The sequence below is a fragment of the Corapipo altera genome, unplaced genomic scaffold, assembly GCF_003945725.1.
Source record: "Corapipo altera isolate COAL_440 unplaced genomic scaffold, ASM394572v1 164, whole genome shotgun sequence".
Lineage (NCBI taxonomy): Eukaryota > Metazoa > Chordata > Aves > Passeriformes > Pipridae > Corapipo > Corapipo altera.
The window spans coordinates 742,790-767,050 of NW_020884969.1; the positions used below are offsets into that span (position 1 = coordinate 742,790).

A 24,261-nucleotide genomic window follows, 5' to 3' on the forward strand; every position below is an offset into this window, starting at 1 on the left:
CTCTGGATCTGTGGGTTTACATCTTAACCATTAGTGTGACCCCAAACCAACAGATTTCTGCTGTGTCTGACCTTTCCTCTGAACATATCTTAGGAATACAAACCAGAAAAGATATTTAATATTGTTTAAAAAGTGTGCGTGGGAAGTGGGGGATGATGCTGGTTGGGTAGGGCGGGTTGAAAGGTGAAGAGTCTGGAGCACCAGGAGCAGCTGAAGGAGCTGGGGGGGCTCAACCTGGGGAAAAGGAGTCTCAGAGGAGACCTTCTCACTCTCCACAACTCCCTGACAGGAGGGGGGAGTCGGGGGAGGCCGGGCTCTGCTCCCAGGGAACAAGGGACAGGATGAGGGGAAATGGCCTCAAGTTGCACCAGGGGAGGTTTAGGTTGGATATTGGGAACAATTCCTTCACTGAAAGGGTTGTCCAACCCTGGAACAAGCTGCCCAGGGCAGTGGTGGAATCACCATCCATGGAAGTGTTTAAAAATGTGTGGATGTGGCACTTGAGGACATGGTTTAGTGTTGAACATGGTGGCAATGCTGAGTTGATGGTCGGACTTCATCTTAGAAGCCTTTTCCAACCTTAATGATTCTGTGATTCCATGAAAAGGAAGCTGATGGTGGCTTTGGATTAAGTTCTCTTGGTTTACTGTGTACACCTTTGCTAATAGAATATGGTCCTCCTTTTCCCTCCTGGATACTGGAAGTAAATTCCTTCCCAAACTCTGCTTCAAGGTGAATGAGCTGCTTCTCTCCAAGATGAACCCCCTTTGAACTTCTGGAGATGGTGCCAGGAACCCTTCCCAGTCCAGCCATATGGACAAGACTGAACCAAGTCTGGCTCCTTCCACCCTGTGTAGTCTTCCAGTACCATTCCAGCAGTCTTTTAATTCCCAAAAATGGCCCTTCAGAGGATGTGTAACAGGTACTTCCATGCTGGGAAAGCATGGCTTGTGCAACATTGGGTGGGCTTTGCAACAATTATACTGTTATTAATTTAAAACCACCTTCTGTACATATATATGGAATGTGTAAGAAGAATTCCCAGAGCAGCATCCTGTGCTGAACCCCCTCTGAACCAAAGCGGGGAGAGAAATCCAAGTTTGTGCTTTGTAACTCTTACAGACTATTAGAGAATAAAGAATGTGGTCTCTCTCCAGAGAGTTGAGTCTGTCCTAGTGACTCCAGGCAGAACAGGAGATACAAATGGTTCTATTTCTCTGCTTTGTTTTAATGTTGATTTGTTTGTAGTCTGCCCAAGGTACTAATTGGTGTTTCACAAGAAGAAAGACAAAGGTGTCTGCCCTGAAGAGCTCGCTAACAAAAAACACAATTGTACCGTGTTAATGCACAGTCAAATCTTCTGCCTAATGAACCAATCACTTTGATAAAATCTCTACCTCCTGGTGAATTCCCTGCTTTGATTTTCCCCTCGACTCCCATCTCCTTTTACACCTCACTTTGTATTCTTTTTCCCTCTGCTTTAAATTTTGGGGGCGGTTCGAGCTTTAATCAACATTTTAAGGTGGAAGAAAGTGAATCACCTCCTTCCTTGGGAACAAAACAACATTGCTCTGATGTTGCAACTGTGGATATTTAGGCTGAGAAAGTGGAAGACCCTGGCCTGGCACAGGATTTCAGGAGGAATTGTGGTTTGCCATTAGCTTTTAATCCCTTCGACATGCTGCGGTTGATAACAGGTTGTAACATGGATGTCAGTGCCTTTTGCAGAATAATAATTGGAGAATTCCTCCTCTTCACTGATGTGTTGGCTTCTTCCCACCTATGACTTAGCATGGATTCTTTCTTCTTCAAGAGGTGTTGATTGCTGCAAAAATAGTCATGTTAATGGTTGCCATCTGCACCTTCCCCTCACTGCTTCCACTTTTTTGTTATTGCTGCTTTTCCAGAGGTGATTTACTCTCTGGAATGGGTTCTGTGGCTGCTTCTCCTCTGCTTCAGCACAAAATATTACTCCAAGTGGTCTTTAGTGATCATTTTTACTGTCATTGTTTGCCTCTTTCTCATTGAGCCTCGTTTCCACCTTAAATCAACACCTACTTTTAGCACAAATCACGTTCTCATGGAGGGGATGAGATGTATCTGAGAAAGCACATTAAGGGCAATATGGATTAACAGTGAGTAGTTCTGGCACACTTGACTTTGGACTAATTATTATTACCTGAATTTCTTCTTAACCTCTATCTGTGTGTTATGCTGCTTTGTAAGTTGTCCAACTACTAATGTATTTGATATTTTAGACATGCAGAATCATCACTGGCATCCAGTAACAGAATGAACTGCTGAAGTATGTCCTGACTTCCTAATTTTTGTTCTATTTAATGTTAGGTTCTATTCTTCAAGTGAATTTCTTTGCATTTGTCAACACTGAATTAATTTTATTATTACTTCAGCTACTTAAAGCTTTGTTTCGTTTTAGCCTGGTTTCCAGGTCAATTAAAGCATAAATGATTATTTTTTATTTTTGAGCACTCACCACCCCTGGAAGTTTTCAGAAGACAAGTGGTTGTGGCACTTGAGCATGTGGTTTAGTGGTGAATGTGGTGGTGCTGAACTTGATGATCTTAAAGGTCTTTTCCAACCTTAACGATTCCATGATTTCATTTTATCTATTCCATCCCCTCTCACTGGTTTCCACCACATTACACAGGCAGACAGAAGCCTTACAGTTATGAAGTTCCTACTCTTTGTGAAAATAAATGGTGTCATGAAAAGGAAAGACAAATTGTTTTCCCAGCTGGGCCCAACTGTATAATTAGACATCAGAGAGTCCACACAGAGCAATGTCGTTAAAAACTCTGTGACCACAGGAACAGCTTCTGTCAGAACTTGCACCAAACAGGTACAGGGTCATCCAGCCACGAGATGCAAAGCCACAGGAAGTCGAGTTCCTTTGCTTGGAGTTACTACAACCGTCCTTTTTTGAATGAAAATCACAGCTCGCACCTTGGAGATCCATGACCTTCATGTGTCCTTGGAATGACGTTTTTAAGAACTTCCCTGGCTCCACCCTCCTGCTTTTCTTAGGGCATTAAGTGTGGGGTAATGAAGGGAAGAACTAAACCTGAGCTGGCACTGCTGAGTCACTGCAGGGATTTGACTTGGTGGTGGAGCTCAGCTCCAGGTGGAGGGACCACCCAGCTCTGGAGGCAGCAGGGGGGATTAGCAGAGGGCTCACCTCCTGAAAGAGCAGGGTAGAGGGAGATTAACTGAAAGGAGGTAAAGCAAAGGTGGAACGCAGATTTTAAGGTGGATTGTGGAGTGTAATTGGGGCTAAACATCATCTCCTAAAGCTTCTGTCCCCTTGCTAAAAGCTGGGCCTGTTGAATGAGGGGACACTCCCCATCCCTGGAGGTGTCCAAGACCAGCTTGGATGGGGCTCTGAGCAACCTGATCTAGAGGAAGGTGTCCCTACCCATGGTAGAGGGTTGGAACTGGGTGTTTTTTAAGGTCCTTTAACCATTCTGTGGTTCTTTTCTCCTCTTTTCTCTACACCCCTTTAATACTCATCTCTAAGCAAGAATTCCTTTGCTGTGTTTCCTCTCTGCTTCAGTAGACTTAGGACATCTCAGTGAACTACTCCAAGCCTTCCACTAAGGATTTGAGATCCCAACCAACACCACATCCCTCTCCACAGAACAGCTTCCCATGACATGGCTGAGGGACTGGACATGGCAGCTGTGTGAGGCTCCCTGACAGGAGGCTGGAGCCAGGTGGGGGTCAGACTTTTCTCCCATCTAAAAAGTGACAGGACCAGAGGAAATGGCCTCAAGTTGCAGGGAACGTTTAGGTTGGATATTGGGAACAATTTCTTCACCAAAAGGGTTGTCCAGCCCTGGCACAACTGCCCAGGGCAGGGGTGGAGTCCCCATCCCTGGAGGGATTTAAAAACTGTGTGGATGTGGCCCTTGGGGACATGAGTTAATGGTGGCCTTGGCAGTGCTGGGGGAATGGTTGGATTTGATGATCCTAGAGGGCTTTTCCAACCTTAATCAATCTGTGTGTCTCTGCCTTTGCTTCCCTATAAACCACAGAGCAACAGGAGCAAGTGAGACATTGGGAGCAAATTGGTCTTTCCTTTAATCTGACACTTCCTCTTGAATCTTTATTTTGCTGCCTGTTCCTGGAGCAGTTTGCTGTTAACCTGGGATAAGCATCCCATTCCCACTCCTTTTTCAAAGCTCCTGTGCCAGGAGACGTTCTGGCTTGGAACACCCAGGCTGCCTGTGGGATTGCCTTCCTGGCAATTATTTGGGTTGTTTTGTACCCACTCAGGGCTTTAACCTGCAAGTCCCTTGGGGCACAGGCTGTGTGCTTTGTGTGGTTCACTGGGCAACCACAGAGCACTTCTCTCCCCTTAAGGCATTAAGGAAAGTGTTAATAATAAAATCCTAGGAAATCTATTTGGAATTACAGGCACGGGGATTTTCTCATTGCCATTTTTTTTTGAGTTGCTGCTAAATCTTTATGCAGTAGCACAAAGATAATACTTGGTGTAATGAAAGATGTGTGTCTTTAAAACTCACCCAGGTCAAAATTATAGAAGCAATCATCACCAAAATTAAATAAAAAAAGAAAGGAAAGGAAGGGAAGAAAGAAGGGAAGCATCCCTGCCTCATCCTTGGAAGTGTTCAAGGCCAGGTTGGACAGAGCTTGGAGCAACCTGGGATAGTGAGAGGTGTCCCTTCCCATGGCAGGGGGTTGGAATGAGCTGAGCTTTAAAGTCCATTCTAACCCATACCATTACATGATTCTGTTAAAAGCAGAGCAGAAACACAAAGGTTGGGCTTGAAAAAAAACCCAAAGGAAATACAGTCCAAGGATGGGTTTGAAGGTGGAAAATCAGGCTCTTTACTCCCAGGAGAGGAAACTGATGTAAACTCCAGAGCATTCGGGACAGATATGGATGTGAAAGACAAATAAACCAAATGTTTCCACCTCTAATGCTTGGGAGATCAGGGCTGGATTGCCCACGAGCAGAAAAGCTGAGCTAAGAAACGGGCTGTGAGGCTACAAACTGTCTCAGTGTTAATGGATCATCAAATCACAGAATAGTTTAGGTTGGAAGGGACCTTAAAGATTGTCTAGTTACAACCCCTCTGCCATCAGTTTTGAAGGACAAGACCTGTCTTCTCCTCTTGGATAATTAAGACATTCTTTGCAATCAAAACAGGCTTGGAATTGTAGGCACTGCACATGCTGATCTAAGCTGTTCTCTCCTCGAATGACCTCCTTGCTTGGGTTAAACCAGGTGAGTTGTTCCACAGGTTGACAGAGCCAAAGTTCTGCCAGAAATTGCAGATTTCACAAACTGACCATCAAAAGTCCTTGTCACAAGTCACAGCAAACGTGCCCCATCTTGCTCAGGCTACAAAGTTGTGCTGGCACTTGTAGTCTCCAGGGATTGCCCAAAAATTAGTGCCAACTGCTCCATGACATATTTTCCACCTGCTCTGTGGCCCAAATGTTCTGTTCATTATCCTGTTCTCAGCAGGGACCACCTTAATGTCGAGTTTCAGGAGAGGATCAGTGATGGCTGGATCTAAAATCAGTATTTCAGAGTACGGTCACTGTTGCTGACATATTCAAGGATGAGAAATGTGGAGATGTAATCACATTATTCTTCCTCTGTACATTCCAAGTGCCACCTTTCTCCATCCAGTAACCACACCAATCTATCCTTTTCTCCTCTTTTTTCATCCTCCTTTATTCTTCCTTAGCTCCCCAGCTCCTCATGAAGTGGGAATTCTATTTCAGCTGTATTAGAAACCTTTATCTAATTGCTTTGGCACCTTAACAACCAGACTTGTTTTTCGATATCAAGGGGACAGGCAGCATTAAAGGGATACCCAGGACTTGTTACACTTTTCTAGCAAGTGTGCAAGAGGCTGGAAGAGCTGTTTTGCAGTAGGAAGCCTCAGGAATTGGAAATATTTTGTTTCCTGCTGAAATAAGAGGGAGTTTTTAGGCTTTCCCTGACAACTGTTGCCATTCCTTACTGGCTGTTGTGGAGTGTGTGGATGAATATCCAACAGGGAGGTTCTGTCTTTGCTTCCTTGAGTAGTTTTTTCACACTAAATGATGTCATTACAACGTTTGTGTTGCATCTTGCTCATGGTTGCAGTCATCCTGTCTTTCCTTCCTTTGATACTCTCCTTGCCAAAGTTAATTTAGACCCAAATTATGAGCCTTTCACCTCCAGTTCTGAAATTCATTGTAGTGTTCTGTGTAAATACTTGGAACTGGTGGTGTTAATGAGTGTGGAAAAGCAGCAAAGCCTGTAAATCCAAATAAAGTCAGAACATTTTATGTCTTTAAAGCACAGTGTTCACCTTTTGCTTTTCTGCTGCTTGGGAGTTTAAAATTTGCCTCCAGGAACTTGGAAGCTGCAAGTGAGCACAGAACAATACAAGTCTCTGCAGAAATGGTGCTGTGATAGCTTTGCTTTTTTGGCCTACATTTCTCAGTGGTTATTATTTGTTAATTATGTTATAGAGTGCTCACAAGTGGGCTAATTGCTTCCCCAGAGAGCTTCCAATGGAATGATGGACAGAACAAGGGCAGGATGTTACACATCTCAGATGGGAAGAGGGTAAGGTGGGACACGGGGAACGTGGTTAGTGAAACACAGGAGCAGCATTCGGAAGCTTGGAGGAGAAGAGCTGGGCTGGTTTTGGGGGAGAGGATGAGTCCTAATTGGAGTTGATCTGAGGAGCTGACCTGTCAGAGTAGTTCTTTAAGGAAGCAACAAAACTAAAGGCAGAAATGAAGAAGAAATGGAAGGATTTATGAAAAAAAGGCTGCAGGGAGCTTGTACCTGGCTGGGTTATAGTCACATAGGGGCTGTACTGTGTGAATCCTTGAAAACAAGGATGAGATCCATATGAACTGTAGGTGCACTGCAGGAGCGATATTCCTTGAAAAATAAAACTCTTTCCTCACACAAACTGCTTTCTTCAGACCCTTATAGATGGGAGAGAAGTAAAAAATGTGTACACACATCCATGCTGTTGTATTTCAAATCTAATTCTCCCTCTTGCTGTTTGTCTTGTGTTTCTGCATCTGTCCTTTAGTCTGCACAGGAGGGGCCTGCTGGTATTTGTGGTCTGTGCTGCTCCAAATTGTGATGTTCTGATTCATTTTCCTGTGCTGTGAATGCCCCTTCACACCTGCTCAGAGGAAAGGAACCAAGGCACACTAAAAAGGGATAAAAAGTGACACAAGGTATTTCTCAGCAACTCCTCAGCCACTGCTGGGGCTGAAAAACAGGAAATGTCTGTCCCCTTGCCCAGAACTCTGAGTTGGTTTTGATACTTGGATCAGCTCTGCAGCATTTCACCCTCTCAGAGCAGAGAAACAAAAGAGTTTCAAGTGTGTATTTTCCTTTTGAGAACCATTTTCTAAGGGAAGGGGAAGGTTTGGTTTAAATTATCTGCTTGAATGCTCCTAGAAGTACTTTATTTATACACAAATCTGCTTTTCTACATTTATTATTAGAAAAGAACTGGAAGAGGAGTTTTGCATGGGCAGGTGTTATTTTCAGATTTCAAAGCACTTAAGTTTTCCTCTGCCAGAAGCCAGGCTAGGATTCTCCTGTGCTTGCTCTTGGAATTGCTACCAGAACTCCTTTCTCTCCTCTGGTTACTTCCAGTGGTTTTTATTGCATCCTTTCTCTTGGCTTATCTTGGCATCTGAAATCTTCAGAGCCCTTTACTTGTATTCACAATTTGGCTGCCCAAGTTCTCTTGTGGTTCATTCAGTTTATCTGTAGAGCAGTTAAAAATCCTGAACTCAAGAATCAAGGAGGGTTTTGTCTTCCAAATCCTGATTAGCAGCTGCCTACTGGATAAAAAGACCCCTTTGCACTGATTTACATCCTGGGCTCATCCCACAGCATGGGCAGCAGGGGAGGGGGGGATTCTGCCCCTCTGCCCCCTCAGCTGAGACCCCCCCCTGCAGAACTGCCTCCAGCCCTGGGGAACAGCAGCACAAGGATGTGGAGCTGCTGCAGCCAGTCCAGAGGAGGCCATGGAGATGCTCCCAGGGCTGGAGCCCCTCTGCTCTGGAGCCAGGATGGGACAGCTGGGGGGTTCACCTGGAGAAGAGAAGGATTCGGGGAGACCTTAAAGCCCCTTCCAGTGCCTAAAGGGGCTCCAGGAGAGTTTAAGAAGGACTTTGGACAAGGGATGGAGGGACAGCACAAGGGGGAATGGCTTCCCACTGCCAGTGGGCAGGGTTAGATGGGATATTGGGAAGGAACTGTTGACTGTGAGGGTGGTGAGGGCCTGGCACAGGTTGCTCAGAGAAGCTGTGGCTGCTCCTGAATCCCTGAAAGTGTCCAAGGCCAGGTTGGATGGGGCTTGGATCAGCCTGGGATAGTGGAAGGTGTCCCTGCCCATGGCAGGAGGTTGAAACAAGACGATCCTGAAGATCCCTTCCAACCCAAACCATTCTGGGATTCCATGATTAGACTCCTGCCCAACCCTTTGAAATACTAAATTTGAGAGTCTCTTGATGATTTGATTCTATACAGGTAGATCACAGAACAGAGGAGTGGTGCTGTGTGTGTTCTCTGTTGGGTGTCCCAGCCCCGGGGCAGAGCCATATGAGAGGAACAACGGGGTTATTCCGTCCTTGCCCAGTGCCCTTGGGATCCATCTGGGATCCCTCTCTGAAGGATCTCAAAGCACTTCCCAAACACTTAGTGAAACTCTTGAGCTCTGCTGCAAGTTTCATCCAGTTGATCAGGCATGTTCTGTGCTTTGATAACCTGTGCCAGAGCTGGAGGGAATAACTTCTCCAGGCTTTCCCCCCAGCCGGGAAGAGAACTTGGGAAACGTGACCTTCCCAGTCCCGTGCTCGCTTTACTGGACTTACTTCCTCTGTTATTCAAGGTGAGAACAGGACGGTTAGAACTGATTTAGGTGCTTCTGGGAAGATGAAGTCACTGTGTTTGGATCTCTGTGCTGTGCCAATAGAGAGATCCTTGGGGAAATCTCTTCCTTTAGGTTTGTTTATGCTCGGTGGAAGGCACAGATGTAATTTGTGAGGAAATGTGGAGGAACCGAGGTTTTGCTGGGCTCAGCAGTGTGGTGCAGGGACATGAGATGGCACACAAGGATATCTGAGGGGCTCTCAAGATATGAAAAGGATTTTCTCTGCCCTGTGCTGAACTTTTAACTCTTTCTCGATGTGCCTTCAGCCTTCTGCACCTCTTGGGCGCTGCCTCACGGTGTGTGTTCCCCCTTCTCCTCAGCTCCTGGACTTTGTTGTGCTAAAACTTCAATAAATGCTTTTTTTTTTTTCCTGAAAAGTGGAAGAACAGTAGAAGGAAGTCTGTGCAACACGGGGTTCCCAAGCTGCCACTGGAAGTACAGGTGCTGTGGACTGCCCAGGATCTGCTAATGACAGCTGGAATGAATCCCCATGGCTGTCGTTGTAATCAAGGCTCTGGCCAAAATTTAATCCCTTGCACTTTTGCAACCCTGTTGTTTCCTGTTCCCCTGTTGTTTGCAGGCTGAAGGCAAAACCTGGCTGAGTGTTACAGCTCCTGTTTCATTGATGGGAACAGGCTGGGATCCAACACATCCTAAAACACTAAAAATGTGTTGTTTAGATGACAAACAAATGGCATTTTGGATATCGAGAGATTGCATTCAGCAAGAGAGATGCTGGCTTTCTATTGGGTGAATTATAAGAATGAAGGAAAATGCTAAAATTGGCCACTTTCTGAGGTACAGGATGAGCTTTTGGCAAAAATGTAAAATAGAATTACAAGACAACCTGGGGAGAATTTGAATGTAGTTCTAAAAGAAACTCATCACCACAGAATTTAAAACTGAAATTAAAAATGGAATCAGCAAGTACAATGTAAATGTACTTAGAAACCAACTTAGAAACCAAACCTATAGATTTATACAGTGGAATGAAATGGGTGCTGTTAGGTGGCAATAAAACCTCCTCAGTAGGATATGGTGCCACATCCAAGACCAGGTTGGAACAACCTGGGATAGTGGAAGATGTCCCTGCCCGTGGCAGGGGGTTGGAATGAGATAAACTTTAGGGTCCCTTCCAATCCAAACCATTCTGCAGTTCCATGATCAGAATTTGAGTGTCCTGAAGGATGGTGGGACCTCTGTCTTTGGAGGTTTCCATGATTCCACTACAAAAACTGACCTGGTCTAGTGCTGACAATAGTCCTGCTCCAGCCTAGAGACCTCCAGAGGTCAAGGATTCTATCAATAACCCCAAAATTATTCTGTGCAAAGATTTGCTATAATAAAATTCCTTTGCTTTTTAATTGCAAGAGGAAAAACCTATTTTTTCTATCTTTTGGAACTGCAGGTGTAGCAAAAATGGATCTTCTTAATTCCATGGAAGAACACTTGGATTTTTTAGAGACGTTTTTCCTTGTCCCTTTCGCATTAATTACTTCCTAACCTCTCTCCTTGTCCTTGCTGAGTTGGAGACAGAGCTGATAGTTCCTGTGGAGTGTAGCAGTTGCTATCAACTGCAAGACAGCAGCTGATTTTTCAGTGTATTCTCACACAGAACTTACTGTAATGGAGTCAGGAAAGTGCATCTCTGTAGTAATTGGAACTTGTCCTTTTTAAAAAGTGTTTTGTGTCATACAGGCATTAGACACTCAGGATTTTCATTCCATTTCATTCCATTTTCAATCCATTTGTGGATTCATTGCTTTATTGGCACTCAAGATAAATAGTAGTGAAAGGACACCTTGCTATGGCTCTGTGAGGTGCCCTGGTGGTTAAAATACCAGTCAATAAAAAGCAGAAATTGCAGGTGGACTGAATTTTTACCTTTTTCTTTCCCAGGCTGAGTATTCCTGTTTCTCATCTCTTTCATTAAACCCTCATTTATTATAACAGTCTGCCCATGGAAGTGGTGGAGTCCCCATCTTAAGAGAGGTTTAAAAGATGTGACACTTGAGGGCGTGGGTTAGTGGTGGCCTTGGCAGTTCAGGGGAATGTTTCAGCTAGAGGACTTTTCCAACCTCAACAATTCTGTTATTAGCTGGAGGTCAAATTGGATCCCTGTTTAAGTTTTTAAAGCATTACAGGGCTGGGAGATGCTTCTGGGGATCCTCCATTTTCCATTCCAAGCAAGGATTAACTCCACCTAATGCTTTCCTGAGAGTTGTTTCTGAGTTGTTTTCAAAGGCTGAGACTCCCAGTGGTTGTTGAGTCTTCACATATGTGCTGATTTCTCCTACTGAAGTTTCACGTGGGTGATTTACATCTGCTGCTGCTTGTCCTTTTCCTCATGAGCACCAGGAAGATTGTCCCATTTTCCTTTTACATCAGCCCTTTCTATACTGGAAGCCTGTTATCATTAGTTCTTCATAAAATGCTGTCTGCAGGTAAATTAAAAACATCAGAACCTCCTGAGTACCTGCTCTGGAGCCAGCATTGAGTTCAGAACTGATGGTATGTGGCCTTATTTATGCATGTATTTATTTTAATCCTGCTTAAACTCATCGTGCTACAAGTCTTTGTTCACTCTCTTGCCTGTTTGATCCCAATCCAAATGTTTATGTTTATACTTAACTTGAAGTTGTCAGCTCCTTCAAGCAAGGCTCTGTCCTCACTGATGTCTGCAAAGCTCCAGAGTGGCTCTCCAGGAATAATCTGCAGCCATTCTGGGTTAGAAGGATACAGGGATGCCCTCAGTTCTGTTTGGTTTTTTGCACTGCATGGGGGTTATCCCAAAAGACCTCTGGATGAGGATCTGAAGCAGCAGGAACACAACTGGATTATCTTAACCTTATTGTTACACTTTCTCAACCAGAAAGTAGATGATGGCCATGGTTCAGCCAGGAAGGGGTGGTTGCATTTTAAAGCTATGAATGATGATGTGTTTTCCATGTAACTCAGGCTCCATGTTCTTCATCCAAACCACTTAAGTGAGAATCTACTGAAATTAGAGTTTAGATTTATTCTGCCTTTGCCTTTTGTGTCGTTTTTGTGAATTGGAGCTCACAAAACTGGTGTGAATTAGTACCCCCTCCTTTCCAAATGAGGAAGCAAAAGCTTAAATAACAGTAGTTCATATGTGGCAGATCTGAGACTGTATAAGAGATTTTTTATTCCCCTGTTCTAAGCTTTTAAGTGCTAAAAAAGACATACTTGCACTCTGAAGAGTCTCTGAATTAATCCAAGCTGCTTCTGTTGCTCGTGTACCGACACCCTTTGCTTTGCTGGTTGGTTATATCTCACTTTTCCTCACAGAGTAACGTGCAGGTGCAGTTTTACTTTTTGAATATTAATTATCATTGAATCACAGAATGCTTTGGGTTGGAAGGGACCTTAAAGATCATCTCATTTCAACCCCCTGCCTTCAGCAGGGAACCTTCCACTAGACCAGTTTGAGTTTCATGAGGTGTCTGAATCCTTTCCACTTCAGGCTTCTGCTCTTGCCAGATTTCATGACGTGATATGAATTGCTTTGATAATTAGCCATAATCCTCTGTTTTTTCTTTCACTAAATAACTGTGGCTGGAAGGTAGTTTCAGAGTGTGATGCCTTGGAGATGCAATCCTGATCCTGCAGGATTCAAGGGAACCAGGATTTCCCTCTATAAGTTTAGTGTCCTAACTTAATGATTTAATCAGCAAGTGAAGAAAACACGGCAGTACATAAAGTGCTTTATGTCCTTCAGATTATTTTCCATACATTTAATTGCATAAACAGATGATATTTACAGGGGACTTCGGGCTGTGATTGACCTTCATCTTTTCCTGTGCCCTTCTCAACCTCTCCTTGAATTTTCCTATTGTTTCCTCTTAATCATTCCACATTTAACATCATGTTTCAAGCAGTTGTTTTCTCTTGCTCGGGACCATCCTACCAATTCTCTGGAGACCGGGATTCCCAGTTCCTTTTAATTCATCCTCCCAGAATGATTTCACTGGCAATTTTGGAACTCATGGAACTCCAAAGCCCAATTTTCAGGTTTTCCACCACTTACACCACAATTGCTCTTTCCCTTTTACATGATCATCATTTTTTAGGAGTAGGAGTGTCTTTAATCTTGTGAAAAATTGCTTTTCAGAAGTTGCAGCAGCACAATACACATTTAAGGATGCATTTCTTATTTTTGTTTGAATTTTTGTGTGTGTGTGTGTGTTGGGTCAAGGAGGGGAGGAATTGCATAAACTGAGATACATTAGAGAAAACCCATGTTTGGAGTTCAGCAGTGTTCCCATGGCTACTAGGACAGGTACATCACGGAAGCAGGAACACTTTGGCATTTAACAGCCCTTCCAGGTGATTTATGGTTTTACATAAGCTTTTCCTAAACCCAGAGGTTTTCTAGGGTTGGCACCTTTTTGCTTGTCTCCATGCCCTGTTAGTTCTGTGCTCAGTGGCCCATGGTTATTAAAATTCTTATCAATAAAGGAGTTTCTGAGCAAGGTTCTTATTTTCTGGGCTCATGCAAACCTTCTGAACTCCTCTGCTTAACCAAAGGAACATTTGTTTTTATGCCTAATGTATTTTATAAAAAGAAACGTGTAGAGTTCAAGTAATATTTGCCTTCAATTACAGTAATTAAGTTGTCAGGACTTGAAGTCACCAAGGGAATGAGAAAATCCTTTCCTGGTTGGCCAGGAGGTAACTGGTGTTCTGGTCCCAAGTGGGTTTTAGATCTTGGGGTGGGGAGGGAAACTGTTCTGGCTGAAAACCTGGGAGACTGTTTGTCCTTTTGCAATCCAGGGTGTCAAAATCCTGCTGTTGGTAGAGGGAAAATGCCCTGTTTCACTGTGCTGCTGCAGGGCAGCAGGTTTGGATCTGCTGGAACCATGGGCTGAGACCAGCGGTGGGAGGGTCAACAGGGCCAAGTGCCGGGTCCTGCACTTGGTCACAACAACCCCCTGCAGCTCCGGGCTGGGACAGAGTGGCTGGAGAGCTGGAAAAGGACCTGGGGGTCCTGGTTGACAGCAGCTGAAGACAAGACAGGGTGTGCCCAGCTGGCCAAGGAGGCCAATGGCACCTGGCTTGGACCAGCCCTGGTGTGGCCACAGGATCAGGGACTGCCTGTCCCCGTGCTGGCACTGCTGGGGCACCTCCAGTGCTGGAGGCAGCTCTGGGCCCCTCGGACGAGAGAGACATGGAGGGGCTGGAGCATGTCCAGGGAAGGGAACAGAGCTGGGGAAGGGGCTGGAGCACCAGGAGAAGCTGAGGGAGCTGGGGAGGGCTCAGCCTGGACAAAAGGAGGCTCAGGGGGGGCCTTCTGATGCTGGCTCTGCAGCATCCTGACAGGATTGGGGAGCCAGGGGAGGGTCGGGCTCTGCTCCCAGAGAACAAGGGACAGGACAAGAGCACACAGCCCCAAGCTGTGCCAGGGGAGGTTCAGGTTGGACATCAGGAACAATTTCTTCTTGGAAAGGGTTGTCAGGCTTTGGAAAGGGCTGCCCAGGGAGGTGGTGGAGTCCCCATCCCTGGAGGTGTCCAAGGAATGACTGGACGTGGCACTCAGTTCTCTGGGCTGGGTGACAAGGTGGGGATCAGTCACAGGTTGGACTTGAGGATCTTGGAGGTCTTTTCCAGCCAAAGGGATTCAGTTATACACTGGAATTCTGTGCTTGCTGGGTTAGGAGGTAGGTCTTATTAAAAACAGTTTTACTGTAAACATAGCTCAATCCATTTATCCTGGAAATTTTGCCTTGTCAAACTTCTGCTGCAGCTCCCCTTTCAAATGTCACCTGTATGTGGATGTGTGTGGACACATCCTGTTTTTCCCCATGTTCAGCAACCTCTTTGCAGGCTTCTCTGCCAGAAGTCAAATAGTTTCAGTTACTCCATAAACCTGCAGGAACACTACAACATATTCCTGCAAGAAAAGTACCTGATTTTGATAAGTGCCCACACAAACATTCCTGGAATCTCAAGTGCAGCCTTACTTTCGTTCCACTGGAACAGCTCTCCTGAAAGCAGATGTATGAGGAAATCCACTCATAATGCATCACTAATGACACCAATTTTTGCATTCCTGCTCATGTGAGCAAAGGTTATAGATGCAGAAGGAGTCAGACCTGGAAAACCTTCCTCACAAACCCTGATAAACCCCACTTCAGGCAGCAAGTTTAACAATGCTCAGAAGAGAACCAGATCACTTATCTCCACCATCGTGCAATAACTGTAAAGTGTGGAGATAAGTGGGTTTATATCTCCCAGTTCTCTGCTGGCCTTCCCTGGGTATCAGTTTATGGCAGTAAAAGTGGCTGTGAAATATTACTGCCCTGATTTGGTGGTGTTTTATAGTCCCTTCAGTTCACATTCAGGCTGCATGGACAGAGTGGATGCTCTTATCTCTGAGTGCATTTATGAATGGAAAAACAGGGAATTATCTCAGTCATACTCACCATATTTGGCTGTAATAGCTGTGGTTTACCTCTCTTTCAAGAACAGGTTGTAGGCCAGATGTTGGTGAGGATTCTACTCCATCCTGACCTGCTCAGCTTTTCCTATCCAGAGGGAGGTGTTTGGTTACCTGCAGTGTGAACAAGGTTTTAAAATAAATTAATGACCTGAGGGAGCTGGGGGGGCTCAGCCTGGAGAAAAGGAGGCTCAGGAGGGACCTTTTTGCTCTCCACAACTCCCTGACAGGAGAGAGGAGCCGGTGGGGGGGAGATCAGGCTCTGCTCCCAGAGAACAAGGGACAGGACAAGAGGAAACAGCCTCAAGCTGTGCCAAGGGAGGTTCAGGTTGGACATCAGGAGGAATTTCTTCTTGGAAAGGGTTGTCAAGCATTGGAAGGGGGTGCCAGGGAGGTGGTGGAGTCTCCATCCCTGGAGATGTCCAAGGAATGACTGGATGTGGCACTCAGTGCTCTGGGCTGGGGGACAAGGTGGGAATCAGTCACAGGTTGAACCTGATGATCTTGGAGGTCATTTCCAACCTTAATGATCCTGTGATTCTTTGAAAATCTGGGACATTTCCAAGAGTCATTTATTACTTTTGCCAAGCAAAACCAGAGGCTTTTTTTTGGGTGCTTTGCTATGTATGTGAACAAGCCTTAATTTCATCTGCCTGTTTGGCTTGTTTGTTTTGCAAATCACAGACAATTTAGCAAATTATATATTTTCAACTTGTTGCATTTGTTGCTTTTTCAGAGTCAGTTCTCTTTGTGCCATACAAGACATCCACTCCATAGCTATACTTTGCTTTTAGTTGTATATTTACTTTCTAGATACAAGACTCTTTTAATAACTCCTCACCTGCAACCAGCACTGAGCAGCTCTTCATTTTACGTCTTCAGAAGCCTTGTAAGATGTAACCTGTGATGTTGTTTTTGCCATCTGATAACTTGTGATCAAATGGAGCCTGTTTAAATAACAACATCTGGGACACAATGACAGTGAAGCAGCTACAAACATTTCTGAAGATCAGATAAGATGGAAGAGATGCTTCAGTGCTGGATTGCTCCCCGGATCATGAGCCCTTTGCTGGAGAGGGATTCCAGGCATGGGATTTCCTTTGTGCCACGGGCTAAGGGATTGTACTGGATTATTTTTCATGTTGGTTTATGTCTTGTAGAGACATGTGCTTTTGTAAAGGGAGTGTAATACACTGAGTATGGAGGTAGTAAAGTCAATCTGCATGAGTTGCACAGGAGTAGGTTAAATAAGGAATTCAAGTCAACTGAAAATTGTCTTGTTTTGTATTCTCTTGCTGCCTTTCATCCTTCCACCTCTAAACCTACAGCATCTTTTACATAAGGGCTGGTTCACTTCCACCCAACTCTAAACTTTTACAGTTAATTTTCAAAGCACCGCATTTCAATATTTTTCTTCTTAGTGTGCGAAAATCAGCTTTGTATTTAAAGCCATTATTCCTGACTCTCACTCCTGCTTCTCTTTATTCACTTGCAGGAGGATATTACTGATCCTGAGTCTCAGGAAGACAAGGAGAGGAAGGACTGGCTCTCTGACCCTGCAGATGGTTCCAATACAGTGAAGAGCGTTCTCACTGTGCAGGAATATTTTGCCAAGCGCATGGCAAAGCTGAAAGGATCTCAGAAGGAACCAGAAACAAAGGTGGATAATTCCAGCCCAACGGCTGATGAAGTTTTGGATCCTGTGGAAGAGCTGGAAACCAAAGTGAAGAAGAAAAAGAAGAAGCAGAAGAGAGATGAGGAGGCAGAAAAAAAGACAGAGCATTGCGAGAAACAGCTTGAGACTGGTGGTTTGGATGAGGAGGAACTGGATACTCCATTAAATGAATGTCACAGAGGGAAAAAGAAGAGGAAACATAAAGAGCAGCACGAAGGGGAAAATGCCAGTTGTGATGAAAATATGGGCCACGGAGAAATTTATGTGGGAATAGCTGATGAGGAGGATCTCGGTGTAAGGGACCAGGAGGAAAAGCAGAAGAAACGTCATAAGAAGAAACACAAAAGGCAAAAAGAGGAGGTGGAGGAGTGTGTGGAAGGAGCCCCCAGGAAGAAAAAGAAGCACTGCAAGCACATTTGACCATTTCAGAGTCAGGCTGGGGCTCCAAGGTGAATTAGATGAGGACTCTGTGTAAGCTCAGCAGCAAACACGTCGTGTCCCAGGATAGAACACGGTGCTCCACCTCCAGCTGGGACCACGGCCTGGGTTCAAGTGTCTCATCCAGAGGAGAACGTGGTGATGGGCCAACATGAGCTTCAGTGCCATGTTAAAGAGGGATCCAGCACATGGTTCAGACTGTGAAAGGCAGGGAACTAATTTTTGCTGCTTCACACTGACTGTGTTTTTCCCAGTCTAGGAAAAAATAACAAAAAAAGTCACCAAACTACTGCCTTTTTTATTAAAGTTGTTTTCACTTGTGAAAGCCCAGCTCTGCTTCTGGAAACAGGAGGGGGTTTGCAAAGCTTTTTGTGCTTTTTCACTGATTTTTGCAAAGTGGTGTCTAATTTTTTCATTGATCTCCTTTTACAACTAAAATGAATATTGTTTCTTCCCAAAATACTTACCCTGATTAAAGGTTTAGAGCTGAGTACTAGAGGATGAAATAAAAATGCCTCCCTGTGTTTTCAGACCAGTTGTTTAACTGTTGTGAAACAGCTGTAACTTTGCACCAAAGCTAAAGGAACTGTGTATTAACCATATATTCTTATTTAGATGTGTATTAACCATATCATTTATTAACCATATCTAAATCTGTCATTCTCAGGAAATATTCAGAGTCTCTTCAGTGATGCATCTGGCATTCAGAAAGCTGGATAGAGCAATTTTTTCTCTGAAATTAGGAGACCAGTAGATTTTCAAAGCAGTCAGATGCATTAGTATTGCCACTTCCACGTTGAAAACTTGCAGTTTAGATTTATAACCAAATTAGAGCTTGTTCCTAATTGTGAGCCTGGAAATAAGTAATGCTGGAACATAGCACTGCCAGGAGAAGTTTTGTGTGAGATCCTGAACATTCAGCATGAATTTTGATATGTTAATATCTCTCAGTTAAGAGCTGTCAGGAGAGATGGGTGAGCTTGGAAGTGGTGGAATGGAAGAAGGATTCACCATCCTGGTGTCCTGCTCTGATATTCCTTCGGCCACAGCAAATGGACAGCACAGCCCTGAAAACCAGCCAGTTGTCTTGGCCTAATCCAGAATTCAAATCCATTAGCTGCTCGTTTCATTAAGGCCTGGCTGTGTCTCATCAGTGTAAATCTAAAACACCCCATTGGCTGCTCTGCTGAATAAAATGGGTACATTTTTATATTGTCTTAGCTCAGTGGAGTTGCTTAACAGGGTTTGAGAAACATTGTCAAGATGCAGATGTTAATATGAAAAAAATTTCCTTCAGCTGCCTTTATTGTCCAGTGGAAGGAACTTCATCTGCAGCACAGACCACATGGCTTTGAGTGTTTGAGTTGCAGCTGAACTCTTCCTTTTTTAAGATCTCTTGGTTTCCAATGCACCTTTTTTTTTTTGCCCTCAGGACATGCTCATTCATTGCTGCAAAATTACTGTAGTTTTACTTATTGTATGAGAGAACAAGATGCCTTTCTTTGTGTTTCATCATCCCAGTGGTTTTTAACCCTTATAGCATCTCCTTTTCAGGAGAAATACAATTATTATCCAATATAATCCTGCTTGTTCCTGGCTTCCTTAAATGAACTACCACTTAATGCCATCAGGTTGCATTGAAGTTGGAGTAAATTCCATGACTGAGGTGAAAAAATAATCTTTATGTTACCACTTTTAATTTTTTTTTATTAGTAGAATGCAAAAGTCTGAGTGTTTTCAATTTTTTTTTAACTCTTAAGCAGCTGAACTTCACAGTTTGAATTTTTGTTTATTAGAATCCAAAAGTCTGATTGTTTTAATTAATTTATTTTTTTTTTTAACTCTTATGCAGCTGAACTTCATATCCTCTCTGGGATTTCAATTGCAAAAGGTGCTAGTCAAGGAATAAGGTTTCCTTCTTCAAATCCTGCTGGGCTTGTTTGTTTGTTCCCTCTATTAATCTTCCAGTTCCTGTGTGCTAATTCTTATGGGTGTTTGGCCACATTCCAGTGCCAGTTACAGAAAGAGTAAAATCAGGAATAAATCTTTAAATTTATAGTGTCACTGCAGTTAAGTGCAGTATACCCAGGAATTTAAATCTGGCTCAGATGGAAGTATCAGCTACAAATGGAAGATTCTCTCTTTCTACAAGAAATACATGGCACTTTATCCCAGGAAATGTGGGACTGTAATGTGCCTCAAGCTCTGCGTGTGGTTGTAGGGGGGGAAAATCCTAATAAATAAATAATCATAAATCATAAATTGCTTGTATTTGACACAAGCAATTCGTTTAAGTGCCCTGCTCTTCTTACAAGATACTGCCCAGTGAAATTGGAACAACAGGAACATGTTTCAAAGTAATAAATTATATTTGATTTTTTTGTTTGTGGTGGGTTGTGAGTTCAGTTTTAACCAAACCCTAGTTTGGCAAGAAGGTCTTTTTTAGAAAGCATAAGAAAAAGAATTACATCACTGCCCAAGTGGTGGAATTAGCAGAATGTGAGCACAAAAGGAACGACTTGGTTTCATTTCCGCGAAAATCATACTTTTAAACTACAGGGTCTTTTGTTACACATTTCTCCATTGTCCCTAATTTATCCGTTGTACTCCCACATTGCAGCACAAAATGATGTTCCTCCAAGTGGAATTACCTAGAAACTGAGCAAAATGGGGCTCTGCTTTCACGCCCAAGCGGAGGACGATGCACACGCAGCACAGATATTGAAACGTGTTCAGTTTTGGTAACCCCAGGTCACCAGTGACAGAGAAGAAGATTTTCCTTTTTGCACTGGGAACATTCCAACATGATGGATGCCCATGAGTTATTCCATTCTTTGCAGGTTTAGGGGTTGTTCTTTGCTTTGATCCTCAGAATTCCCTGTGGTCTCCAGGGCTGCTGACGTGGTTTGCAAGTGAAATGTTAGAGCAGCAGTAGCAGAGGAGCTTGGAAATCCTGCAAGCACTGAACTATCCTGGGAAGCAGAGGCCATGGAAAAGTAGTCCTGGTACCAGCATTAGACCAAAGTCTGCATGAGCTTTATGGGCTTTAGGAGTTTTGATCTTGGTATGTCTGAGTGTGGAGCTTTCCTTGGAGCCAAGGATGGGATTCCACACTGATGCACTCTGTGACAACCCCCATCTGTGGAACAGGCACCATTCCTGATATTTCCTTCCAAGACGTTCTAGCTCCAGTGCTTTACACACAGCCAGTGTAAAACAGATTCATGGAATCCTTAAGGTTGGAAAAGCTCTCTCTAAGATCATCGAGTCCAACTGTTCCCCCAGCACTGCCAAGGTCACCACTGAGCCATGTCCCCAGGTGCCCTGTAGTAGCAACCAGGGTGAGTTTAAAGCATAAATGCAAGACACTTTTGAAGATTTCAGAGCCAGTTACCCTTGGGTTTAAATGAATTTTAGTCCATTTGATGGTATCCAAGATGCAGCTGGATACCTGTGAATTGAAGGTGCTGGAGCGTGTCTAGGGAAGGGAATGGAGCTGGGGATGGGGCTCCAGGAGCAGCTGGGAGGCTCAGCCTGGAGAAAAGGAAGCTCAGGGGCGACCTTCTCACTCTCTGCAACTCCCTGACAGGAGGGGAGAGTCGGGGGGTGTCAGGCTCTGCTCCCAGGGAACAAGGGACAGGACAAGAGAAAATGGCATCAAGCTGTGCCAAGGGAGGGTCAGGTTGGATATTGGGAACAATTTCTTCACCAAAAGGGTTCTCCAGCCCTGGCACAACTGCCCAGGGCAGGGGTGGGGTCTCCATCCCTGGAGGGATTTAAAAGCCATGTGGATGTGGCACTTGGGGACATGGCTCAGTGGTGGCCTTGGCAGTGCTGGGGAATGGTTGTACTCGGTGATCTTTGAGGGCTTTTCTAACTTAAATGATTCTGTGACTCTGAAATGCATTTGGGAACAGCTCAGCATCATGTTCCTTGGTGCAATTCCCTTTTAAGCAGCCCTGGTTCTCACTTCCTTCACATCAGCTCAGCAACAAAAATGAACCTCTTGCTCCGATGGAATGAACTGAGTTTGTCCTGTTTAAACACACGGGACTGAAGTTCTTGTAGGATCCACCTTCAAAAGGCACCATTTACGTCACGAAACCTCCAAACCTGCCAACACTAAGAGGAGGAAGGAAGCTCCAAGAAGAGAGGAAAACCACACAAAGTCTCTTGGAAGCACTGCCCAGCATCACGCCTAGCTGGAAAAAAAAAAAGATCTTGGAATTGTGTATCCTCAAGCAGCATAAGGTGGACATCCAAAGCCATCCTTTGCTTAATTCCTCCTCGTTCCTGGGCAGGAACCTCCAGGAAGGATCAGAGCTCAGAGAACTTGGGACAGCAACCAAGGCTTTTGTCTCTGTACCTGTCCCATCCAGGGATAAAACAACTTTTTCTTGGATCAGCAAACTTTTGGTGATGTGGGACTGGGAAATAGAGGAAAAATATACATTTTTGTGGTTGCAGAAGTGGGAATATTGTTACAAAAACAAATTGAAGCTCCATTTCTCAACAAGTCAGAACTTAAAATCCACTTCTGAGTCACTCAAAGTTGTTTTTTTTTTTTTAATTCATATCTTAATCCATTTTTATAAATTTTAAACTGTAAGAGGGAAACTCCTGCTGGTTCCTTTTGACCCAAAGGCACTAATATATATATGTATTTTTAAACTTAAAGCTGCATTTTAAAAATAGTAAGAAATATTCAGCACCATGTGCTTCCTGAAAATTTTAGCATCTTTGGGGTTTTTGTCTGCATTTTTTTGTATAATGGGAAAGCTCTGGTTCTTTTTCCTAGAAAATAAATGGTGCAGGTAGCGATCCCTGGGGAAAACCTGGTGGAATCAGGGAGGATGGGCAGTGGGCAGGGTTGGGAACTGCAGCTCTTCTGCTGGGAACCCCCAGCTGTCTGTGCAAAAACTCCCCTTGGGAGCCTGAGAGTTTCATCAATAATTAAGGAACATGTGAATATTGAGCTAATTTAGGATTTGCACTTTCTCACACATTTTAATGTCCCTGAATTTGGGGGGGGAGGGGAAGTGGTGAAAATAAACCTGCACTTTGCAAGCCAAGTAAAAAGCCAGATGTGGGATCCACCCAAAAAAAGGGGGATATTTTTAAAGGGTGAGGATGCTCGTTCCATATTGGGTTCAGTCACTAATTCTCTGCCTGACCCAGGGGAGTTGCTGCCACTGTTCCCCAGCCGTGAAAATGGGGAGAACAAAGCTTTCTTCCCCCCTTTGTCTGCTCCGTCTATTTTAGCTTTTAGCCGTAATTTCCCTGTTCCCGAAGCCCTGGGAGAGCTCTGCTGCTTCCTGTGCCCCAGATACAGGTGAAGCCTCTCACCAGAGCAGGGAAGGTGAGCGTGGAAAAGGTAATGCTGAGTTTTTCCAGCCTGGTGGTAATTACCCAGATACGGTGGCAATGAAGAGGTGGCATTTTCACCCCTTTATGTAACACAGGAGCTTCCTCCAGGACAGGTTTAACCAGCATTTTAGGCAGGGTGCAGAATGAAACCCTTCTTACTAATGCCATCAGAATGCCAGATGCTGTGGGAGAGGGGGAGAAGGGGAAAAAAAGGTGATTAGTAGTAGTAGTAGTAGTAGTGTTTGCACTTAAAATTTTGGAGGGGGGCCCTGGGAAAGAAGAAAATCCAAACAAGGAATATTTTGCTGGATTTCGTTGCGCTCTGACCCCGCAAGAGTCCCAGTTTGTGTCTCAGGGAGTTTTGAAAAGCCTTAAGTTAACCCTTATAATACCTGTGGGAGATCAAATGTCACCCCTAGGATGTGGAGGGAATGGTGAGGACCAGGAACACCCAGTGAGGTGCTTCGAGAGCCTCCAGGCTTCGGCAGCAGAGACAGGAGGTGGATGCAGGTCCTGTCCTTGCTCAGGGTTTTATTCTCCCCCCGAAACCTTTCCTCCCATCCTACAAAATGTGGAAACATGGGGCAGGGTGGAGGCAGTCCTGTAAAAGGGATTGAATGGAATTCATCCGTTCCTATCCTTTTCCCTAGAGGGGAGGTGTTTGACTAAGAATTTCTGGCCTCTAGGGCCTCGACAGAGGTGCTGGTTTTACATTAATGATATCCAGGCCCAGAGCATCCTGAGTGTTCATAACTAAGGCTGAGCCATGCACCATATTCACCATATCCAAAATACCACCCTATTCATAATAAAACCTTGCAACCCCAGGAAACCTCTTTTTCAGGGCACTTCAACCCCAGCTAAGGGAAATCAAAAGGATTAAGGATGTTACAGGGGTTTTTCCCCCACTTCTCATTGCCAAGCTCTGCAGCAAATCCCAGTTGCAAAATACACCCAGGAGACCTGTTCAGGGCAGGATGGAGGCTTTGGCATCCTCCCTCCCTGCCCCATCCCGGCACTTCCAGGCGTGAGACGGGACTTTGGGAGAGAACTGGAGCTACTGGGACAGGACAAGCTGTCCCCAGGAGCGTGCCCAGCTCCAGATCCCAGATAAAAGGCAGTTACTCTGTGCAGGCCTTGTGTGTGTGTGTAAAGGGTTTATAAATCTGTCCCGAGACCAGGAAATCTCCTGCGCCTTTTAGATTTAAGAGAAGTTGCCTTCCTGTTGTATTCCCAGATAACACAGCTCTGATGGAGCCCACTTGTAAATAGCTTAATAGATTTAATCAGTTCCTCTGGAAAATGTTGTTGCTTCCACAGGGTTTTGATTGGGTCCCGGGGAAAAGCTCGGAAAGGGCAGTTGCTGC

The 24,261-nt window shown here is 44.5% G+C and overlaps 1 protein-coding gene across 1 annotated transcript in view; it reads left to right on the plus strand.

The window, feature by feature from the left end:
- Positions 1-18,057, plus strand: part of PINX1 (PIN2 (TERF1) interacting telomerase inhibitor 1) — a 62,050-nt gene extending 43,993 nt beyond the window's left edge. Inside the window, exon 7 of the mRNA XM_027665096.1 lies at positions 16,910-18,057. Within this exon, the coding sequence (XP_027520897.1) occupies positions 16,910-17,509 (600 nt within the window). The 3' untranslated portion in view covers positions 17,510-18,057. The remainder of the gene's footprint in view (positions 1-16,909) is intronic.
- The last annotated feature ends 6,204 nt before the right edge of the window (positions 18,058-24,261 follow it).